The sequence below is a fragment of the Ambystoma mexicanum genome, chromosome 2q, assembly GCF_040938575.1.
Source record: "Ambystoma mexicanum isolate Mex_15411 chromosome 2q, UKY_AmexF1_1, whole genome shotgun sequence".
Taxonomy (NCBI): Eukaryota; Metazoa; Chordata; class Amphibia; order Caudata; family Ambystomatidae; genus Ambystoma; species Ambystoma mexicanum.
Window position 1 is genome coordinate 1,013,700,973 of NC_090924.1, and position 18,870 is coordinate 1,013,719,842.

Below are 18,870 nucleotides of genomic sequence, written 5' to 3' on the forward strand. Positions count from 1 at the left end.
CTTGCCAACGGCTTGCCAACAGCAGCAACTCTGGCCCGAGAATTTCTCGAAAACATCGTTCGACTGCACGGTTTTCCTTCGGTTCTAATTTCGGATCGAGGTAGTCAATTTATTTCTCATTTTTGGCGAAGTTGCTGTCGGTCGGCTCAAATTGATGTGAGACTATCGACCAGTCACCACCCTCAGACCGACGGACAAACCAAGAGGACCAATCAAACTCTGGAACAGTATTTACGCTGCATGCTGCAACAAACTGAAAAAACTTGGAAAGACATCCTTTGGATAGCCGAATATGCCTACAGTAACTCTGTCCATTCGGGAACTGGGAAAACCCCGTTTTTTCTTTTGTACGGCAGTCACCCTCGAACCTCGGAGTTGGATCCCCTCCAAGATCTTGAAACACCAGCAGTAGACTACCTGCATTCTACAATCACCCAAGCCTTTAAGGAAGCTGTTTCTCACCTTCAAAGGGCTAAAGAAGAATACAAGAAAGGAGCAGATCAACATCGGAAGGAAGCCCCTCAATATCAAGTAGGGGATCAAGTCTGGTTATCCACCAAATATCTACCTCTAAAAGGGCCACGCACATTCAACCCAAGATACCTTGGTCCCTATTCCATCACTACCATAGTAAACCCAGTAGCGGTCAAGTTGGACTTGCCCCCGCACCTGAAGATACATCCGGTCTTCCACGTCTCTCTATTAAAACCCGTGCAACCTCAAACCCGACTAACCAAATCTCCAAAACCTGTCCTAGTTGATGGAGAACTCGAGTTTGAAGTCAAAAGCATTCTGGACTCCAAGATCTCCAAATCTAAACTATTCTACCTAATTGACTGGAAAGGCTACGGCCCCCAAGAGAGATCCTGGGAACCTGCTGAATATGTCCACGCTCCTCGCCTAATCAAAAGATTTCACCGAACATTTCCTGACAAGCCAAAACCCCCGGAGAAGCCCGGTTTGGGAGGGGCCTTGAGGGGGGGTACTGTCATGATCTCTGCTTCCAAAAGGTCAGGGTTTTCCCAACTCCCTTGGAAGCAGATCCATAACCCAGGTTCCGAGTGCCAACCAGTCCCAATTGGGACCTTTTGGACCCAGTCCTGGCGCCAGTGGCACCAGGCTCATAAATATGCCCAGTCCCAGCGCTGGAAGCGCCGGGCTCATAATGCTTGGGTGGACTTAGCTGCAGCAGACCATGCTTCTTACTTGCCTGCCAGTTGAGTCTCTGATCCTCTTCTGTTTGGAACTACTTTTCCTGTTGGGTGGGGCAGGAGCCACTCCCTAGATTCAGAACACTGGAGCTCTTCTGGAAAGCAGGAACTCTTTTCTTACCTAGGCGTGGCTGTGGAAGGAGACACCTAAGCACTACAGGAGGCTATTTAAACCACACCCGATGGATGAATCTTGCTTTGCGTTATTCTGCATTCTCAGCAGCAGAACGCTCATCGTGTCTTCTGCATCTGATCCTGGGCCTAAGGAAAAAGGCTTACCATTCTGAATCCAGCCTTCAGCAACACCTATAAAGACAAGAAAGAACAGGTTAGCATTACGGTCTTCAGTGACAGCTCTTCACTTACCTGGTCCATCGGCTGTCACCAACGCCTCGCGCTGCATTCCGGCATCTGAAAGACAAAGGCTTACCTACTCTTCGTGCGCTCCGGAGGTCTTCACACTGCATTCCGGCATCTGAAAGACAAAAGCTTACCAACTCTTCGCACGCTCCGGAGGCCTTCGGCGCTGCATCCCGCATCTGAAAGACAAAACAAGGTGCGTTTAAAGACATTGGGGAACTTTAATACTCACGTGCCATTACTCCTTTCCACATCTAACCCAGTGGGTATTCCGGCACCCTGCAGCCGCCCCGAACTTGTACCTGCAAAATAAAAAGACAGAGCGCATCGTGAAGCAGGCAACAAGCGCTTACTTACGTGCTTCCAGGCGCTTCTATTCATCACACGGGCTCCATCTTCAACTCACTTCAGCCCGCCATCCGCCATCGCCGGAACCCTGCAAAACAAGAGACATCATTACTAAAGACTTTAAAGACATTAGAATTACTCGAAACTTACCGTTCGTGCAGTAAACGACGGACAGCAGTCCTCTGAAGTCAAGAGGCCTGCTCCCCTTATCCAGTGAAGAAACTGGTTATAGCACCCTGCCTCGAGGCAGATGGAGAGCACGGCGTTCACTTACCTAAGGTGAGAGCGTTAACCTTTGGGGTTCTACAGGAGAAGAGAAAGGGAAGAAGAGAGAGACATTCAATAACCCAGTTCATTAATCCCACATTTTCTATCTGCAGACACCTTACCCTTCGAGCCAGACATACAGTGCACAGAGGTCCAGCCCAAAGAGCCAGCCGTGTGTTACACATCACCTTTGAAGATACGGTATACGCCCAGTCAAGACCGGCGCCTCTACGGGAATCAGGTGAGTGTTACAAGAAGTAGCTACCATTCTCCTAATAACTACATAATTGCACTACCGTACAGAAAACATAAAGACACCACAATGCATACCAATATGAGCATATACAGGGAAATTAAATTATGCAAAAAAAAGCACTATTACCAGAAACTGTTCATAACATAACTGATTATCTTCATGCACAGAATTCTTGCTGTGTTTTACGCTTTCTTCTTCCCCTATATGTATGACATCATATGAGTGTACCCTAAGGAAAGTAGTGTAACAACATATGAGAAGGGTACCGTACATAAAGACAGAACCTTTTCAACTCTTACTAACTGACTGTTAGTGAAGAAAAGCACCTGGCCTACTTATGTCAGTGAACAGAAAAGAGGGAGCCACACATGTGATGTCATCAGTGATGTCATGAATGAGATTTGTGATGGCATCTTTGAAGTCATGGGTGTTAGTCCTTGCAGTGCACACTGGTGGCACGAGTTATGGTTGCTTAGTTTACCGTAACTTGCGAATTTCGGGGGGGTTTCGGTTTTACATGAGGAACCCAGCACTTTTCCCATCACGTAACATGGGTGTGTGCAGGCACTTGCACGTTATTTTTACCTTGTTTGCAGTGAACTTTTATTGGATTTTAACACGCACATACCCACATAAGACATGATGAGAGACACACTTTTTCCTGTTTGAATAGCACACAGTCCTTAAGTCCGGTGTGGTATCAGTAACACAATAAGAACTGATGAGAATAGGCATGAGTACACTAAGGTACAGCTAATTAAACACATAGCTGCATGATTGTACAATCAGTAAGAGACCTGAAATATGATATACTGATTTACATTTGAGTCCACGCTTTCTTACGCCTTTCATGTTCTCTCTCTTTTTCTCACATGCTGTTAATGTTGTGTAGGTCACATTGCCTACTGTTTTCTTTTTATTTATGTTTGATCTTTTGACATTGCATTCAACATGGACAATGATGATAATGAAAATGGCTTGGTTTTATTTTGTGTGGTATATGGGTACATCTATTTTTCACGCTACGATAATGAATTACTGTTTTGACTGTTATGTATCAGATGAGATCTTTAAACCCTGATGAAGGGTAATTAAGGTCCGAAATGCATTGGCAAGACCAGTGTCTGCGCTAATATTTGTGCAATAAAACCACAAAAGAAATCTATTGCGTCCTTATATCTTTATGTTTTACAGAAAAAAAGGAAATGCAAGAAGGTTTCTGGTTCACCCTCACAGAACTAAAATAAAAGTGAATCTTCAGTTTTATTGAGTTGTCTACACTTTGCCGTATTTAGTTCTAAGCAGTCAAATCTAATATGTGTAGTCCCACCTGCCCCCTGCAGCCCTGCTCAGGCACATTACTCTCCTCTGGCTGTGCCCCGGGGCTCAGCTGATTGGTTTCTGTTACCTTCTTCCTTTATTGAGCTGGTTGAGTGTTTGCGGGGATCTCTTTTTCTGCACAGGACCCGCGATATGTGGGTTGGCACATGACATCCCTATAGCTGCTTTTTTCACCTTATACTGGCAATGGGCACCTCCTTTGGCTTGGACGCTATGCCTTTGTAATTCACTCATTAGCGTAGGCCTCACTTTCCTGTGGCTTCATCCACACAAATTACCAACCTATGGCTTCTTCTAACTGGCATACTAGTATCACAGAGAACATGAGGGTGGCAGTTCAATGCTGTGGTAGTGGGAGCCTAGTAGGCTATCTTTCCTAGGCTGCAGAGTCCCTTCTGGTTTTGGAAAGTGATAAGGCAACCGTCACACATAAAAATATAGATGCCACACATGCCTAAATGGACGCATTTACATTTTCCAGAGCAACATCAAACCAAAAATTGAAATGTGTGGAAATGTATCTCTGTGTCTTTACAACATACCTCCTTCTTGTAGATGATTAGGTTAAATATTAAAAACGGAAGAGTAAACACAGGTTATCCCAATTCATCTGGCTGCTCTCATCCAGGCTCTTTTTCTTGATTGCTATCATAATGCCAAAGCCTTCATATAGGGATAACCAAAAAATTGTTGGCTAAGCTACAGAAGGTTCAGAACCAAGCCGTTAGATTAGTCAGCGGTCTAAGAAGAGAGGATCATCTTACATATTGGCAATACAAACTAGGTTGGCTACTAATATGACAACAGTTTAAATTGTAGTTAGTATTATGTGAAAGTCTCCCATGATCGCTAGCCCCCAGTACCTGTTTGATATGGTGGTGCTTTATCGCCCACACATATCCCTTCACTCTGAATCAGAAAGAAGATGGGTGCCGTTATCAGTGAAATAGAATGAACAGGGTGAGGTATGTTTTCATTCAGGAAGAGTGAAAGGTGATGAATGGCATAATCTGTCTGATTCAGTGGAGCTGGTTGTAATTGTGATCAAAAGTCAGCGGTTTTCATTCTCAGTAGATGAATATGAAAAGGTGTAGTAGAAGGGGTTTCTTGCAAGAAACGGACAACATCCCACCCTAACCCTGACAACACAACTAACCCGCTACACCCTAGCTGTGCTCCCCTTGCACTCTTCAAGACGCTCAACCCCATATCTTCGATGATGCTTACATGGACCTTCCGGCATGCTGGTCTCACTTTCCATATAACAAAATAACTAATTGTATTGTTATGACAGCCACTCTTCTACTTCCCTAGCTCCCAATTATCAATTGGTAATTGGCTTCTGGGTCATGATGACGAGTTTGACGCCACCCGTTTCGTCCTCCTCAGGTGAGGGGCGTAGGTTCTCCACCCCCTTTCACACATCCGGTTCCCTATGAGGGTCTCAATGTCTCAACTGGTTAGAACCGGTTCATTCTACAAAATGGCAGGCAGGTGTCCTGACATACTAACCCTGATCACATTGAAAAGTCCTGAACTCAGCAGTTTCTGATGTACGCATGTTCGGTTCCTAAAGTCACTGACAAGTATTTCCTTCTGCCAACAAGACGGTGAAAACCCTTAAAAGAGTCTGCTGTGATTTAAAATAAATTAGCACCCATGGTGGGTGCCGCAGTCAATCAGGTTGCTCCAATCCCAGGCTGAATCTAACGATGCAAGCCTGGGTTTGCTGCAGTTCTTCCTCCTCCCCTGCCTCCCGCTCCCATATCCAGCCCCTCAACACCCCCATAAACCTCTCTCTTTACCTGAAAAGGGCTCCTTCACCCGGGCCGCACTGCTTGGCTTCCTGTTCAAGCCATGAAAATGGAAGAGGGGTTCAGAGCGGAGCCCTCCTTCCATTTCCTTGGCAATCCCGACTCTCCCCGGCTGCTGCTGCGAATTAAGCAGCGCAGCCAGGGTTTTTTCTTATAACTTGGGCCCCAGGCCACTATCAGCTGGTGAAGCCTGAAGAACACGTTAGCATTGCCATAATATTTGTATTTGTATTTTTCTGTATTTTTATTGTATTTTATATAGCGCATTAAGCCACAGCGCTTCACATAGTTACAGAACACAGTACAAAAAATAATGAAAAATAGTCAGAACATCAATTCTTCAATTCTTACTGGCAGCAGGCAATCAGAACCTTTGGAGAAGATGGGTTTTTAAGGAAAGACAGAAGAGAGAATAGTCAGTAATAGAGCAAATAGAGACTGGGCGAACATTCCAATGAAGAGGAGCGAGAAGCTGAAAAGATTGAAACCGGAACTGAGCACATGGATGACGAGGAACACTCAGTCTAAAGAGAGAAGAAGAGCGAAGGGAACGAGATGGAGAGTAAAAAGATACAAGTACAGCAACGTAGTCTTGTGACAGATGATAGAAGGATTTAAAGACAAGACAGAGAAAATGAAATTTAAGTTGAGAGTAAAAGGAAAGCCAGCCGAGTGAGGCCAGGGAGGAAGAAATAGAGTCGCTATAGGAGAGAAGACACAGAGGACGAACAGAAGAACTGTAAATAAATTTCAAGGGAGCAAGACGGGAAGACGGAAGACCAAAGAGAGCAGTAGAGCAGTAGAAAAGGCGTGAGAATAGTAGTGAAGAAATGAGTAGTTTGGTGGCTTGAAAAGTGAGTAAAGGCCGGACTTTGCGAATATTATAGAGATGAAAATGGCAAGAGCGAGAAGTGTGAGAGATATGGTGAGAAAAGGTGAGATTAGGGTCAAAATAAAGACCAAGGTTACGAGCTGTGGGAGAGAAATGACTTCAAGAAGGAAATGATATGAAAGGAGGTGTTAAAGGTGGAGGCAGAGTGTTAGCATGGAAGAATAGAACCGCAGTCTTACCTGCATTTAAGCTGAGGAAATGAGATGCCATCCAGGCCTTGATAGCAGAAAGACAAGTGGTTAGATCTCGGGTGTGAAGGAAGAGAAGGAAAGAAAGAGTTGAGTGTCGTCCGCATAAATGTGATGTGAAAGAAATATTAAATGCTAGGGCCGGTAAACTATAGATGTGACCGAGGCATCAGAAAGGGGAGGAAAAAAACAAATGTACCGTTCCTGCTAGCTTCATCATCCTCCCCATTCCCGATTATCTCCAGCAGTCGCAATTCTCTATTTGGATATACATTCTAAGGTGGGGATCTGCACATTCACAGGTATAAACATGTTTTTTAGTGCATTGATTCCTGCTTCCAGGGTTAGCCCATTGTCCATGATGATTTGGAGATTCATGATTACTTTTGAAGTTTTAGGGCAGGAGCCCATTTCCGAAGGCCAAAGTAGTAGTGTTTCTGGTGCTGTGCATGGGTGAGCCAGTCATCATAACTGTTTTGTTCAGGTTGAATTTTAAGTTGTTTGTTGTCAACCATGTGCTCGCCTGTGGAAGGCTCTTGGTGAGGGTGTTATTAGTGTCATTGTTACTGGCTTGAAGATGACTTGTGTGCAGTCCCATCCACGTGATTTTTATCAGGTTATCATGAGGTTTTTGTTATGATCCTCAATAGTGAAGCCATGTTGATTTTAAAAGGGAGGCACAGTATGCATGATCACTCCCCAGATCATTTTCATTTTGTGTAAGTTGGAGCTGAATGTGGAAGCCAGATGATTTCTGTTCTGAGGAACGATTTCATCTACTGTAGTGGTGTGTTGTGTAGTGCAACTTCTTCAAATCTCCTGATTAAGAATCTATGGTTAATGGTTTCAAATGCTGCTAAGATATCCAGTAGTTTATGTTTATGTTTATTGAATTTATATAGCGCTTTAAGCCAAAGGAGTATGAGGGCTGAGGTGATGTTAGTGCCTGCATACGTTTTAAGGACATCCCAGATATACTTTTGTGCAAACTGTATTCCTCTCTTTGCCCTGAAACCTACTTGTCCGTGATCTAGGATGTTGTTGGACTCTACCTTTTCCAGGATTTGGCTGTATACGTAGCCATAGCTTTATAACATTTTAGCTGGGTAAGATATGTTTGTATAGGTCAGTAATTGGTGGGGTTGTCTGGGTCTCTGGTGGTGTATTTGATAGTAGCCAGAGACAAAAAGCGTAAGGGCTGAGAGAAACCTGCACAACTAATGGAGCCAGAAGTTATATATCCCAGCAATAGCAACTGATATCGCTCTACTGAAAGGGACATTCTTAAATGTTTGTACACTTAGAGGCAAGGCAGCACTGTGTAAAGTGTAAACATCTGATACAGATGGCCCCCCTAGACCTGAGGTGGGACTAACGCAGTGCTTGTTCTGGATTGCCAGACAGGAGAGTCATAGGAATAAACGATGATCAGGTAAGGGTCAGCTCCGTGACAGTATTATTGGCAGATTAGATTAATTATTTGGTTGTGGTCGTAGGTGTGAGGGCGGCAGTTAGAATTCATACACAGTAGATATCTTTAAACCAAGAGGGAAGGGACATTCAGCACACTGCACAGAGTTCTTAGAAAGGTCACCAGACAGAAGGCCTTACACATTTCTGTGTAGGTTTCTAATATGTAGTCATGGGATGTGTACAACCTCAAAAGATATGGAACCTGCTGGACCACTCTTGTTCCCATATTAAGGAGCTGATTATCCAGGCAATTAAGTAGGCGTGGGACTTTCACAGAGTAGGCTCAACATGAGGCCAAGACACAGTTGTATATATCTTAATAGCTATTTATTCACAATCTCTCCAGGGTTGGGCCAAAATACATGAAAGCAATACATAAATTCGATATCAGGATGATTTCTTTCTTGGGTTGAACAGTTTGTATCCAGCATGAAAACCATACTCCGGGGCTGCTCCCCTGGTAGATTCTCAATTTACAGTTATTTGCAGTCCTGGGATTTTAAGTGCTGCAGCACTTGTTTCTTCTTTCCTTGTTCAATGGTCTTTGGGACTCTCCTTTGCATCTTTGTCTCCTGGAAGGCCCACTGGCTCATGTGGCTCACGTCCACTTCTGCCCATATGCCAGACTGGCAGAAGGGCATAGAGACTGGGGCTGAACAGGACTTGGCAAAGGTTCAGAACTACTTCAAACAGGAGGCTGCCAACTTCAGTTGATTCACTAGCTCAACCTCTACATTCCCTGTCATCATCCTATCCTCCGTGATGGGTTTGTACATAAGGGAACCTCTCTTGCACCTCTGGTCCTCTCACTTGCTCTCTCTTTCTGTACTCCTCAACGCTCTGCCATGATCTCAACCCTCATTGCCTTCCAGGCTCAACCTTGTCTGCTGCAAGGATTGATTTTCCCTGACTCCAAATTACTGTGCAGTTCTCAGCACCTCCAGGCATTTCCTTATTTGTCCTTTTCTCCTTCTTGGGGCTCTCTCTCCCTCTCTCTTTCGCCTGAAAACCTCCTCAGACCTCCACTATCTCCCTCTCTCTAATATCAACCTTTATATCTCCTCCAGCCTCTTCTTTCTCCTTCCAACCTCCTCCTTGATGTATCCTCCAGCCTCCTCTATAATGATCTCCTCTATAATTATTTACTGATATTCACATTCACAACTCCCTTCTTGTCTCCTCCATCCACTTTGTTGCTATGTCCACCAGTCCTGTCCACTACTCCAACCACATTCCCAACACCTCTTTTCACCTCCTCTTATCTCTTCCCTTCCTCCAGTTCTCTTTTTCTGCTCTTTTCCATTTCCAGCCACCTCCTGCTGTGAGAAATCTGAGGGCGTTCTCACATTCATCCCTCTTAGGACCTCCCCTCAGACAACCAAGAGAAAGGCAAGGCCACAAAGTACTGTGAAGAAGAAGAAGCAACTAGGAGTAGTGCAGCTCTCCTGTTGTAAAAACTACTATAGTACTGGTATGAAGAACAGGGTCCAGGAGGATTGAAGGTCAGGCGCATCCCACTGATTGCCTTAATTAAAGTCAAGCAAGTCAGGCAATGCAAACTCAGAACTCGCACCTGCAGCCTGTTAGTCAAACACAGGTGCATGAAAGGTGGAACTGCCAACAGCAGAGAGTCAGATAGGTGAAGGCGATGCAGCAAAGAGGCCGACAAAAGCAGCTAGAGGTTGTGTGGAAGCAGGACGCTGAGACACTGGGATCCATGAAGGAAGGCTGTCCCTTGACGCGTGGCTTGAAAGCAGAGCTAAATAGAAGCAGGGAGCCGTGTTTCGAGACTATCCCTTTCCTGTGTGCTTTAGATGCTCATTCCCGTGTGACCCAGGAGTGTCTAAAGGGACAGAAGATGCAGACCAGGCCCTAACGGAGAAGGCCATATCCTACTCATTGATTGCTTAGCGACCAGTGAATGACAGAACTGGTGTGCAAATGTGGAAAAGAGTGAAAAGATATTTGTAAAGCGGCAGGGAAATACATTGTATCACAGTGCTCGCAAGCAGATGAACGCAAGCACCTGAACACTCGAACAGATATTGAACAGTAAATGAACTGTGGGGAAGAATACATTGTTCCAGATTGAGCGTGTGCTGTCGGTATGCTGAATAAAGTGAAAGTGGTCACTCTCCACAATTACAGTAAAACAACAGAATAAATGAACACCAATGTACACACCCCAGTATGGAATGAGACCAGGAGAGATTGCGAGTGAGTAAAAGGTATTCTTTATATAAATATAAAACTGGGGCACGCAGAGGACTCTGCTACTCCGAGAGCGCTCTGCCAATAATACAGAAACTTCACATTATAAGTCCAAAACGCGTCATCTATGACGTGTGCTATAAGGGTTACAGAGTACATTTCATTGGTTTAGTCGAGCAGACATTATACATTGTATAGTGGTGCTGCTGCTGGATTGGCTGAGACTGAACTTGTTGCGTCTTGAGGCATGCGGGGCAGCTGAGCTCCTCAGGGAGGGGCGAAGGGTCAAGCCGTGGCCACACAGTTGTAATTCTAACTAAGGTAAACTTCACAATAATCATGGGCATGCAAGATTTAACACGACACATAAAACTCATCATAACACATTGGCCCTCATTAGGACCCTGGCGGTAAGGGGTTTACGCTAGCGTTAGCTGCGCCGACCCCTTACCGCCAATTCCGAGTTCCCAGAGCGCCATGGTCATTTTTCCGCCCGCTTTTTGCGGGCGTAAAAATCCATGGCGCTATGGGACCTTGGTGTTAATTACGCCACCGTAATTTACGATGGCGTAATTAACTCCTTCCCCACTCCCATTATACCCTATGGGGCCGAAATGGGAATGGGGAAGGGTAAATGGGTCAATGGGGACTTACCGCCCCGCCGACCTCGGAATGGGGCGGTAAGTCCACCATCCGCCATGGCGTAAACGGACTTTACGCCATGGCGGAAAAGTCCGTCGATGGCGGAAAAAATCCGCCAGGGTCCTAATGAGGGCCATTGTCATCAATAAATTGTAACAAGAGGTATACATTCTTGACCTGGACTAGAGTGGGGCAGATGTGTGGTGTTCCAGGTGCCTTATCTTGATGTGTAATTCTGGGGCACATTTATCAGGTGCCTTGATGATCAAACAAGAGTGTCGGGACTTGTTAGTGCATGTAAAATATATATTTGCTCAGGATTAGATATATGGGGGGCAATTGAGGGTGGCCCATGGGCAGGGGTCCCCCCACTGCTACATCAAAGAGGTGAGGGGCTTGAGGTTCACACAGACAGTAACTCTCGACGGTGGGGGTTGTTACAGCAGGGGCAGGTTTGTGGGGACAAATGGTTTCCGAAGAGCCAGGCTCCGGCCCGGTCGCACACAGGGCAGTGATCTCAAAGGAAGAGGAGAGATACAGTGTTAGCTTGCAACAATTTGCGCCCAAGCTTCCGTGAGAATAGGACAGCTGCAGCGCAGACAGTGGGGAGGAGGTGGCGGTTGTCGGGCTGGCTGTGCACGGCACTGGACAGGGGAGAGGTGCAGGCTTCTGAGAGTCTCATGTGCGGCCTAGTCAAAAATGGAGTTGTGGCTGATACAAAATGGAGTCCCTGGGGTTGTGTGAGAGGCATTGGATATGTGTCATTCAATGGCTACCTCACACCCGTCAGTCACCGGGGCTCGGACAAGGGTACGTCTCCAACCATTGAATGAGCATAACATACACTTCGCCCGAAATGTAGGAGGGCCCAAATGACCCTTCCTACCTCACAAAAGTCTCCAGGTGTTTCTGAAAGAGAGAACAATTGAATGCTCAGAAAGGTGAATGCTCATAAACTGAATACCACACTGAATAGAAGCAAAATATTGAACCCAATAACAATGCGTGAGCATGTATTGAATATCGAATTGCATGGTAGCAATATATAGAATAAAGTGATAATGAACAAATATATATTAAATACCAAATTAAATCTGGATCAAAGCACAGCCACATTTGAATATTGAACAATCATTTGAACTTGAATGCTAAACATAAGAAGGAGCTTGAGGCTTACTTTAAGATTTAATGCAGTAAAAGTGACTCTTTACTGACTTTGGCAAGAGGACGCGGTCGTAGCCCACATCACAGAAACTGTTGTCAAAGAAATACCTCAAGTGGGATTTTAAACTTGTGAACCTTTGAACATCAGTGCAAGGCAACTTGTGGTTGCGTGACCTGTGATGAGTGGACCTGTGCCTTGACCATTGGGTTTCCTTAAGTCAACTTTGCTAACAGCAAGATGCAAGCTACAATCAAGACAGCTGGCTTCTGGTTGCGTGACCTGTGATGGGTGGACTGTGTGGTCCGACAACTACGCTTAGACCCGAAAGCCAATAAAGGTTTACCAAGTGGCAAGAGGTGTAAAACAATTGGTGAGACTAACCAAAGGAGGAGGGTCAGGCGGACCCTGGGTTTTTCTTAGGAACTTGTGAACCAGAAAGACTGTGAAGTTGCTTTTTCAACTGTTGTAAAAGTGACTCTTGGGGAAGAGCCTTGAGAGGTACAGTCTGAAGAGCCTTTGTCTTGGGGGAGGGAGTCCTGAGACCAACGTGCTGTGTGAACTTTTTGTTGCTTTTGAACTTGGGGAAGGGAGACCCCTAAATCTTCGTTGTGATGTGAGAACTGTGTTGCACTTGAACCAGAGACCTTTATGGAAGCTTAAATTGATATTCTTTGAGTATTTGCTTTGGGACACTATTTTTGGTTAAAACATTCCCCTCCCCTAGTTTTGTTGTAGTTGTGAGGATAGCATAGGTTTATGACCCTGATAGACTTTTGCTTTTGAACATCCTGACATTGATTTCTTTTGATTTCTTTAAGCAGGGAAATCCTGCCATAGCATAGGGTTAGTTTGTTTATTCATTTATTTATTTCTTTATTACATTTGGTTAAACGCCCAAACCCTTGGGTGTCACGGCATAAGTTGCATATATCTTCGTTATCGTATAAGGGTTACATACAGAATGTTTCCAGTTTTACATACATATAGTAGCTACAGTCTACTTTCAAAATTACAAGCATTTAGTAGGCAGAGTGGTATGTACAGCATGGGTGTCATTATTCTTTGAAGTGAGTAGTCTAGGTTGCTGAGAGGGTGACTCAGTCCGCTGAGAAACTGGTGACAAATTATTGGAATTTGTTAAATAGGCAAGTTTTGAGTAGCTTTTTGAACTTGGGTAAGGAGACTTCGTTGGACAGGTAGGGGGGAGTGAATTCCAAATGCGGGGTGCTGCAAAGGCAAAGCTAGTGTTGCTTGCTCTTGAGGATGTGAAGCGTGGGATAAGGAGCTGGGTGTTGGCACTGGATCTGAGTAATCTGGGTGAGGTTTTGCGAGTAATGCAGCTATTAATATAGCTAGGAGCGGCATCAAATATGCATTTGTGGGTAGTGGTAAGTGTTTTGTGGAGGATTCTTGCGTGTACTGGGAACCAGTGTGCATCTCTTCTGTGTTGTGTGATGTGTTCTCTTCTTTTAATGCCCAGTGCTGCTCTGAGGGCTTTGTTTTGTAGGAGTTGGAGTTTGGTAAGGTTGTTTTTGTGGTACCTAGTAGTAGGATGTTGCAGTAATCTATTTTAGCAAGGGTTATGCAGTTGCCTGTAGTGAGGAGGGGCCTGCTTAGGGTAATGAGTTTGGCGGTGTAGGATGTTGAGGAGGTGAGCGCACTGATGTGAGAATCCATGGTGAGGTTGGAGTCGAGGTGTACACCCAATGTTTTGACTTTGTGGGAGATGGTGATGGGAGTGCCATCGATCAGGATGGAAGTGTAATCTGGGTGGAGTTTGCTGAGTCTGGCCGGGGAACCAATTATGAGGATCTCAGTTTTTCTCCATTGAGGAAGAGACTGTTATTTGCCATCCAGTTTTGAATATGGGAATAGATAGTGTTGATGGTGGCTGTGTCTTGTTCCAGGTTGCCTGTGATGGGGATGAGGATCTGTGTGTCGTCTGCAAAGTTTGTATAAATTACTCCCATGGCATCTAGTGCAGCGAAGAGTAATTTGGTGTAGGCATTTTATAGGGTGGAGGAGAGGCAAGAGCCTTGTGGTACCCCTATTGGTACAGGGATGGGGTCTGCTGCTACTTCTTCTAGTGTGACTCTTGAGGTGCGGTCTGAAAGCAAAGATTTTATCCAGTTAGTGGCCTTGTGGGAGAAATGGAAATTGGTGGCGAGTGTTTGGCATAGTTTGTTGTGGTCAACCAAGTCGAAAGCCGCTGAGAGGTCTAGGAGTAGTAGGATGCCTAGTTTACCAGATTTTTTAAATCCAGGAGGGCCGTTTCGGTACTGTTGTTGGGGCGAAAGCCTGATTGTCTTTCCCCTAGTAAGTGGTTTTGCTCGAGGTATGCTTGTACTTGTGTGTAAGCTATTTAGTAGTTAGGCATTACACCATCCTGATTATAAATAAAGGTGTTGAAATATAATGTTGTTGTCTGTGTCATCTCTCTTGATATCATGTCTTTCTTACACTTCCCACACTTAACTCCTCATAGCTCTCAAGCCACTTCCAGAACAACTGTGGCTTTCATTGGTCCATGCCCATGCGCCATGGGGTGTCCTCTGTGATAGTGTTTGCATCTGTGGGCGATAGTTTGGTCTACTAATTGGTGGACCGTTGATCAGGACCATACCCTACTGTTTATAATGTATTGATGCCATGGTCCACGGCAATGCAGACTGAGCCTTATTTAGACTCGTCCTCCATGTGTGATCTCATTAGGGTTCAGTCTGGCGCTGATCTGTCTGCCCTTGCTCACCTCTATGCAGACTGACAGTGACCGAGACTCTACTTCCCCAGAGTCTTCGGTGAAGCAGCTGTGAGGATCATCTGCATCAGTATGACTTTCTAATTTATTTCTGGATTTCAGCAGACCTGCAGGGAAAACATAACTCACAGGGTCACAAAGTGAGCTGCCTATTCTTAACATATGAGGACTTAAAGGGGCAGGAGTATCGAAAGTGTAATACCTGTGACAGTCCCAATCATTAACTCTGGTATAAGGCGGGGTGGTCTTGGGGATCCCCCTTGTACCTCGTCTGACCCAGCATTCCACTGCAGGTGGCGGCATCTGCCCCCGTGACCTCTGAACTCGCGATCCCCATTCACAGACCCGGGAGGATAGCTCAGCGGCAGCGTGCGCGTCTTGGAAGCAAGACGACACGAAGCAGCAACAGGTTCGATCCCCGGGTCCGCGCTTAGAAACCTCCGGGTGTTTAAGCGCGTTATAAATACGTAACTAAGACAAAAAAAAAAAAAAAACGCAATTTCGCAACTAAGAAAAACAAACAATTCCTGTAACAGCGCCTCGATGCCTGCGGGCTGTGTGAGCGCTTTATAAATGTAAATAAATAAACAGACAGAGGACCTCATCACAGAATGCGAGTCCAATGCGCCTCCTAGCCTAGGTTTCCTTGGGGGATTTACTTGTAGGCTTTTGGGTGATCCTGCGGAGATAGGGCACAAAGGGAGTTTTCAAGTTCAAGCTGGAGTGCTAGTGTTAGTATTCTCCATTCCTATTAGCATGCTGGGAGATGGGGTCCTGGGTAAGGAGGCTTGTTTAAATGTTAGTGGGCCAATACATGCTCACTTCAAATGTATAACGTTATGCATTATATTTTTCCAAAATAAACATAACTTTGTAGTTGGTGTCCGCTCAAAGTGTTTGTTTTGAGACATCAACGTTTACAATCATTTGTTAGGAGATTAACTTTCTATGCAGTGCTGTTTAGCATTTACCTTCCCTGTCCAGCAAAAGAGCCCATAGTCTGTCATTAGGATTGATGAGCATACGTGACGACGCGTATCATGTTAGCACCACAAGGGTAAGGATATGTTTTAGAATGTTATATGTCCAGTGTGCAAACGGGTGGTATGTATAATCATGAACCACACTTCTTTAAATGTCCTCAAAGCCTAAGTAAGACTGTGCCGCTATTGAACATTGCCAGTGTAAACATCATGATTAAGTTACGTGTTTACAGTATTTTAAAATGTTTAGTACATTCATGGTTACATGTTCTGTTTGTTTCATTTTACAGCTGGTCCACTGTGCAGTTGGTGAGTTCTGAATTATCTTTCCTCATTTGGTGAATTACAAAGAAACACCTTCTCTGATTAGTATTTGACGTGTTTTTGTTTCAAGGAATAGTGCACACCTCTGTCCTCGTCACTGCGGCCCAAGTGTGTTCAAGAATCTTCATGGTCTGGTTCATCACGAATAGCATCAAACAGGTCAGTTTATAAAGATATATTCTGTTTTTCAGTGTGTTTTATTTTTTTGATAAGTCTCACTTGCAAAACAAGATTAATAAGAATAGCTGCATCACTGCATTATGAAGTGGTGCAGCTGGTTTCTTCAGAAAGGAACAGCAGCTATTTTGTGGGAAAGCGTGTGACTTCTTTTAGCTTTTGCTGTTTGAGAAGCATATGACCAGCATTCTACGAAAATATGAGGGCCCGTGCTATCAAATGTCAGGTGAAGATTGATTTTGTTGTTTTAACTGGCTCAAACCCTTTAATGCCAGACGAGTGCGACACTGGGACACTTCAACACCACATATTGTTTGCAGTTGAAGGAGTTGGATTTTTATGCGTAGTATGTTAATCAACATTTTCAAACAATGGGCCTCTTCCGAGTTTGGCGATTTATCAGTGGTAAATCCGCCATCCTCCAGATTCTGAGATGGTACTTCCACGTTCAGGAATATCCCTTAGGCCTCCATTAGGATTGTGAGGGGTTACTGCTAGTGGTATTTATGCTGATGGCAATTCCTTCAGTCAGGTGTAGGGGATTATCCTCCACTTTCCCTCTAGACTCGCGATAGGGTGATGTGGTAAAAGTGGAGGTAATTCCATAACCCCAAGTTATCACACGATAATACTCTTAACAATGCCATATTCCTTTCTGGATGCTTCCTAATGTCCGGCTGTCCCATCTGTTCCCAGTTTCCTGTAACAGTTTCAGTGTAGTCTTCAGTGAAAGTGCAGTGAGTTTAAAATCAGATGCCCATCCTCACCAGCACTACTGCTCACCCACTGTTTGACTGGAACATATTTCACGGATGAGATTAAGAAAGCCCGTGATGCCAACGATTTGTGAGTTTCAGAATCCTCTGGGAATTCACTGCAAGATGTTTACAGCCATGTTTTCAGGGGAGATATCCCCTTCCCTACCCACAGCCACCCACCTTGCTTATCTTTCTCAATGGCACATGTTTGTATTTGCCCCATGTGCCTTCCTCATGCTCTCTTCACTGTGTTCATTACCTGCCTCACTACGTGTCCTCCTCTCTCAGGGCCTGACTATCAGCATGACGGACTTGATTGACAAGCAGACGACTGTTGGAGAAAACAGACTTTGTTTTTGTAGGTGGGTGAACAAGGGAAGTAGTGATCTCTCTCTCTGAGGGACTGTGACATTTTGTATATTATGATCCCTGAATAAAAGTTAATTTGGCTGAATCCTCTGGTGGGCTCCAGTAATTGTATTTCGGTTCACAATGTAAGTCAGCAGCACTGGGCGACCATCGGCATGCCCATTTTAGGCCCTCTTATGACTTCCTGAATTCCATTACAAGCATCGAACAAGCAATCACTGCATATAGCTATGATGGGCTGACCGCTCCCCTGGGCCTGCCTGCTAGTGCAGCGGCATCCTCACAACATTCTTCCTACCTTCATCACTTTTCTGAATAAACACTATGCAAGTCTTTGCAACTCAGAAGAAAGGGGAAACAAACCACAATATGAAGACAGATCTGTTACATATGCAGACTAATGTAGCTGCAGTTTGCCTTTTTGTAAATACCTGTGGAGTCTATCTCTATCTCAAAGGCAGATACTCTCTGTCCTGTGCCATTTCTGCCCCCCAGGCCCAAAACAGCTGTGAACTTGGAAACCCCAGATATTTCTTATTTTGTTGAGTTAATTGTTTTGAATTCATTTTAATTAAACACATTCTATAATCTATTACATACAGATAAATATTATAAACATTAATAAAGTTTCTTGCGCGTTCTGTTGAGGTTTCATACATATAAGGAAATCTCTGAATATTGACAAATCACTTACGTCTGAGTAGTCCGATTTACACCTTTTTTTCAGAGATGGTAACAACAAAAGGCCATATATTACTTTGGTTGCAAGACATAGAGACACCATCCTATCCATTAAAGCGTGCCCTTCTAACTAACCTGACCCTCTCTCCAGACCAGTTGCTTAAATAGACAGTACACCACCTGACAATCGAAGCGTGGAGAAGGTTTGGATTAGGCCTTCCGGCACACTAATCTCACCTGTCGCCTAACACACAGGGTGCACACATGAGTATGCTAATCCCTTTTCTCTATTAATGGCAGATAATTAGTGTTACATTGGTCCTTCCTGTTTATCATGGCAGTTACGAGGTACTTTAGGTCTCGCCTCCACAGATGTAAGGCATAGGTGATCCGCCCCCTTTACAACATCCGTTTTTTTATAAACGGCTCATTGTGCGATCCACCCTGAGCCGATGCGTACCACTTGCTTTAGTCCAATGGCCTTGTCCCAGTAATCGTATGTTAATATTGGACCTTATTTGTCCACAACCAACAGAGGAAAAGGTTTAATTCACTAAGACTAAAACACTAGGGCCCGGGGAAAACTCAAGCTGATAACATAAACTACACTACATAGAACACTCCATCAGGACTATATTCCTGAAAAAAGGGG

At 44.7% G+C, this 18,870-nt stretch overlaps 1 protein-coding gene across 2 annotated transcripts in view; it reads left to right on the forward strand.

The window, feature by feature from the left end:
* Positions 1-18,870, forward strand: part of HACD1 (3-hydroxyacyl-CoA dehydratase 1) — a 420,976-nt gene that overhangs the window by 249,905 nt on the left and 152,201 nt on the right. The window contains exons 3-4 of one of the 2 annotated variants that reach the window (XM_069648346.1): positions 16,200-16,218; positions 16,310-16,392. In XM_069648346.1, the coding sequence (XP_069504447.1) occupies positions 16,200-16,218; positions 16,310-16,392 (102 nt within the window). Of the gene's footprint in view, positions 1-16,199; positions 16,219-16,303; positions 16,393-18,870 lie in introns of both variants that reach the window. The other variant, XM_069648345.1, reaches the window with a different exon arrangement.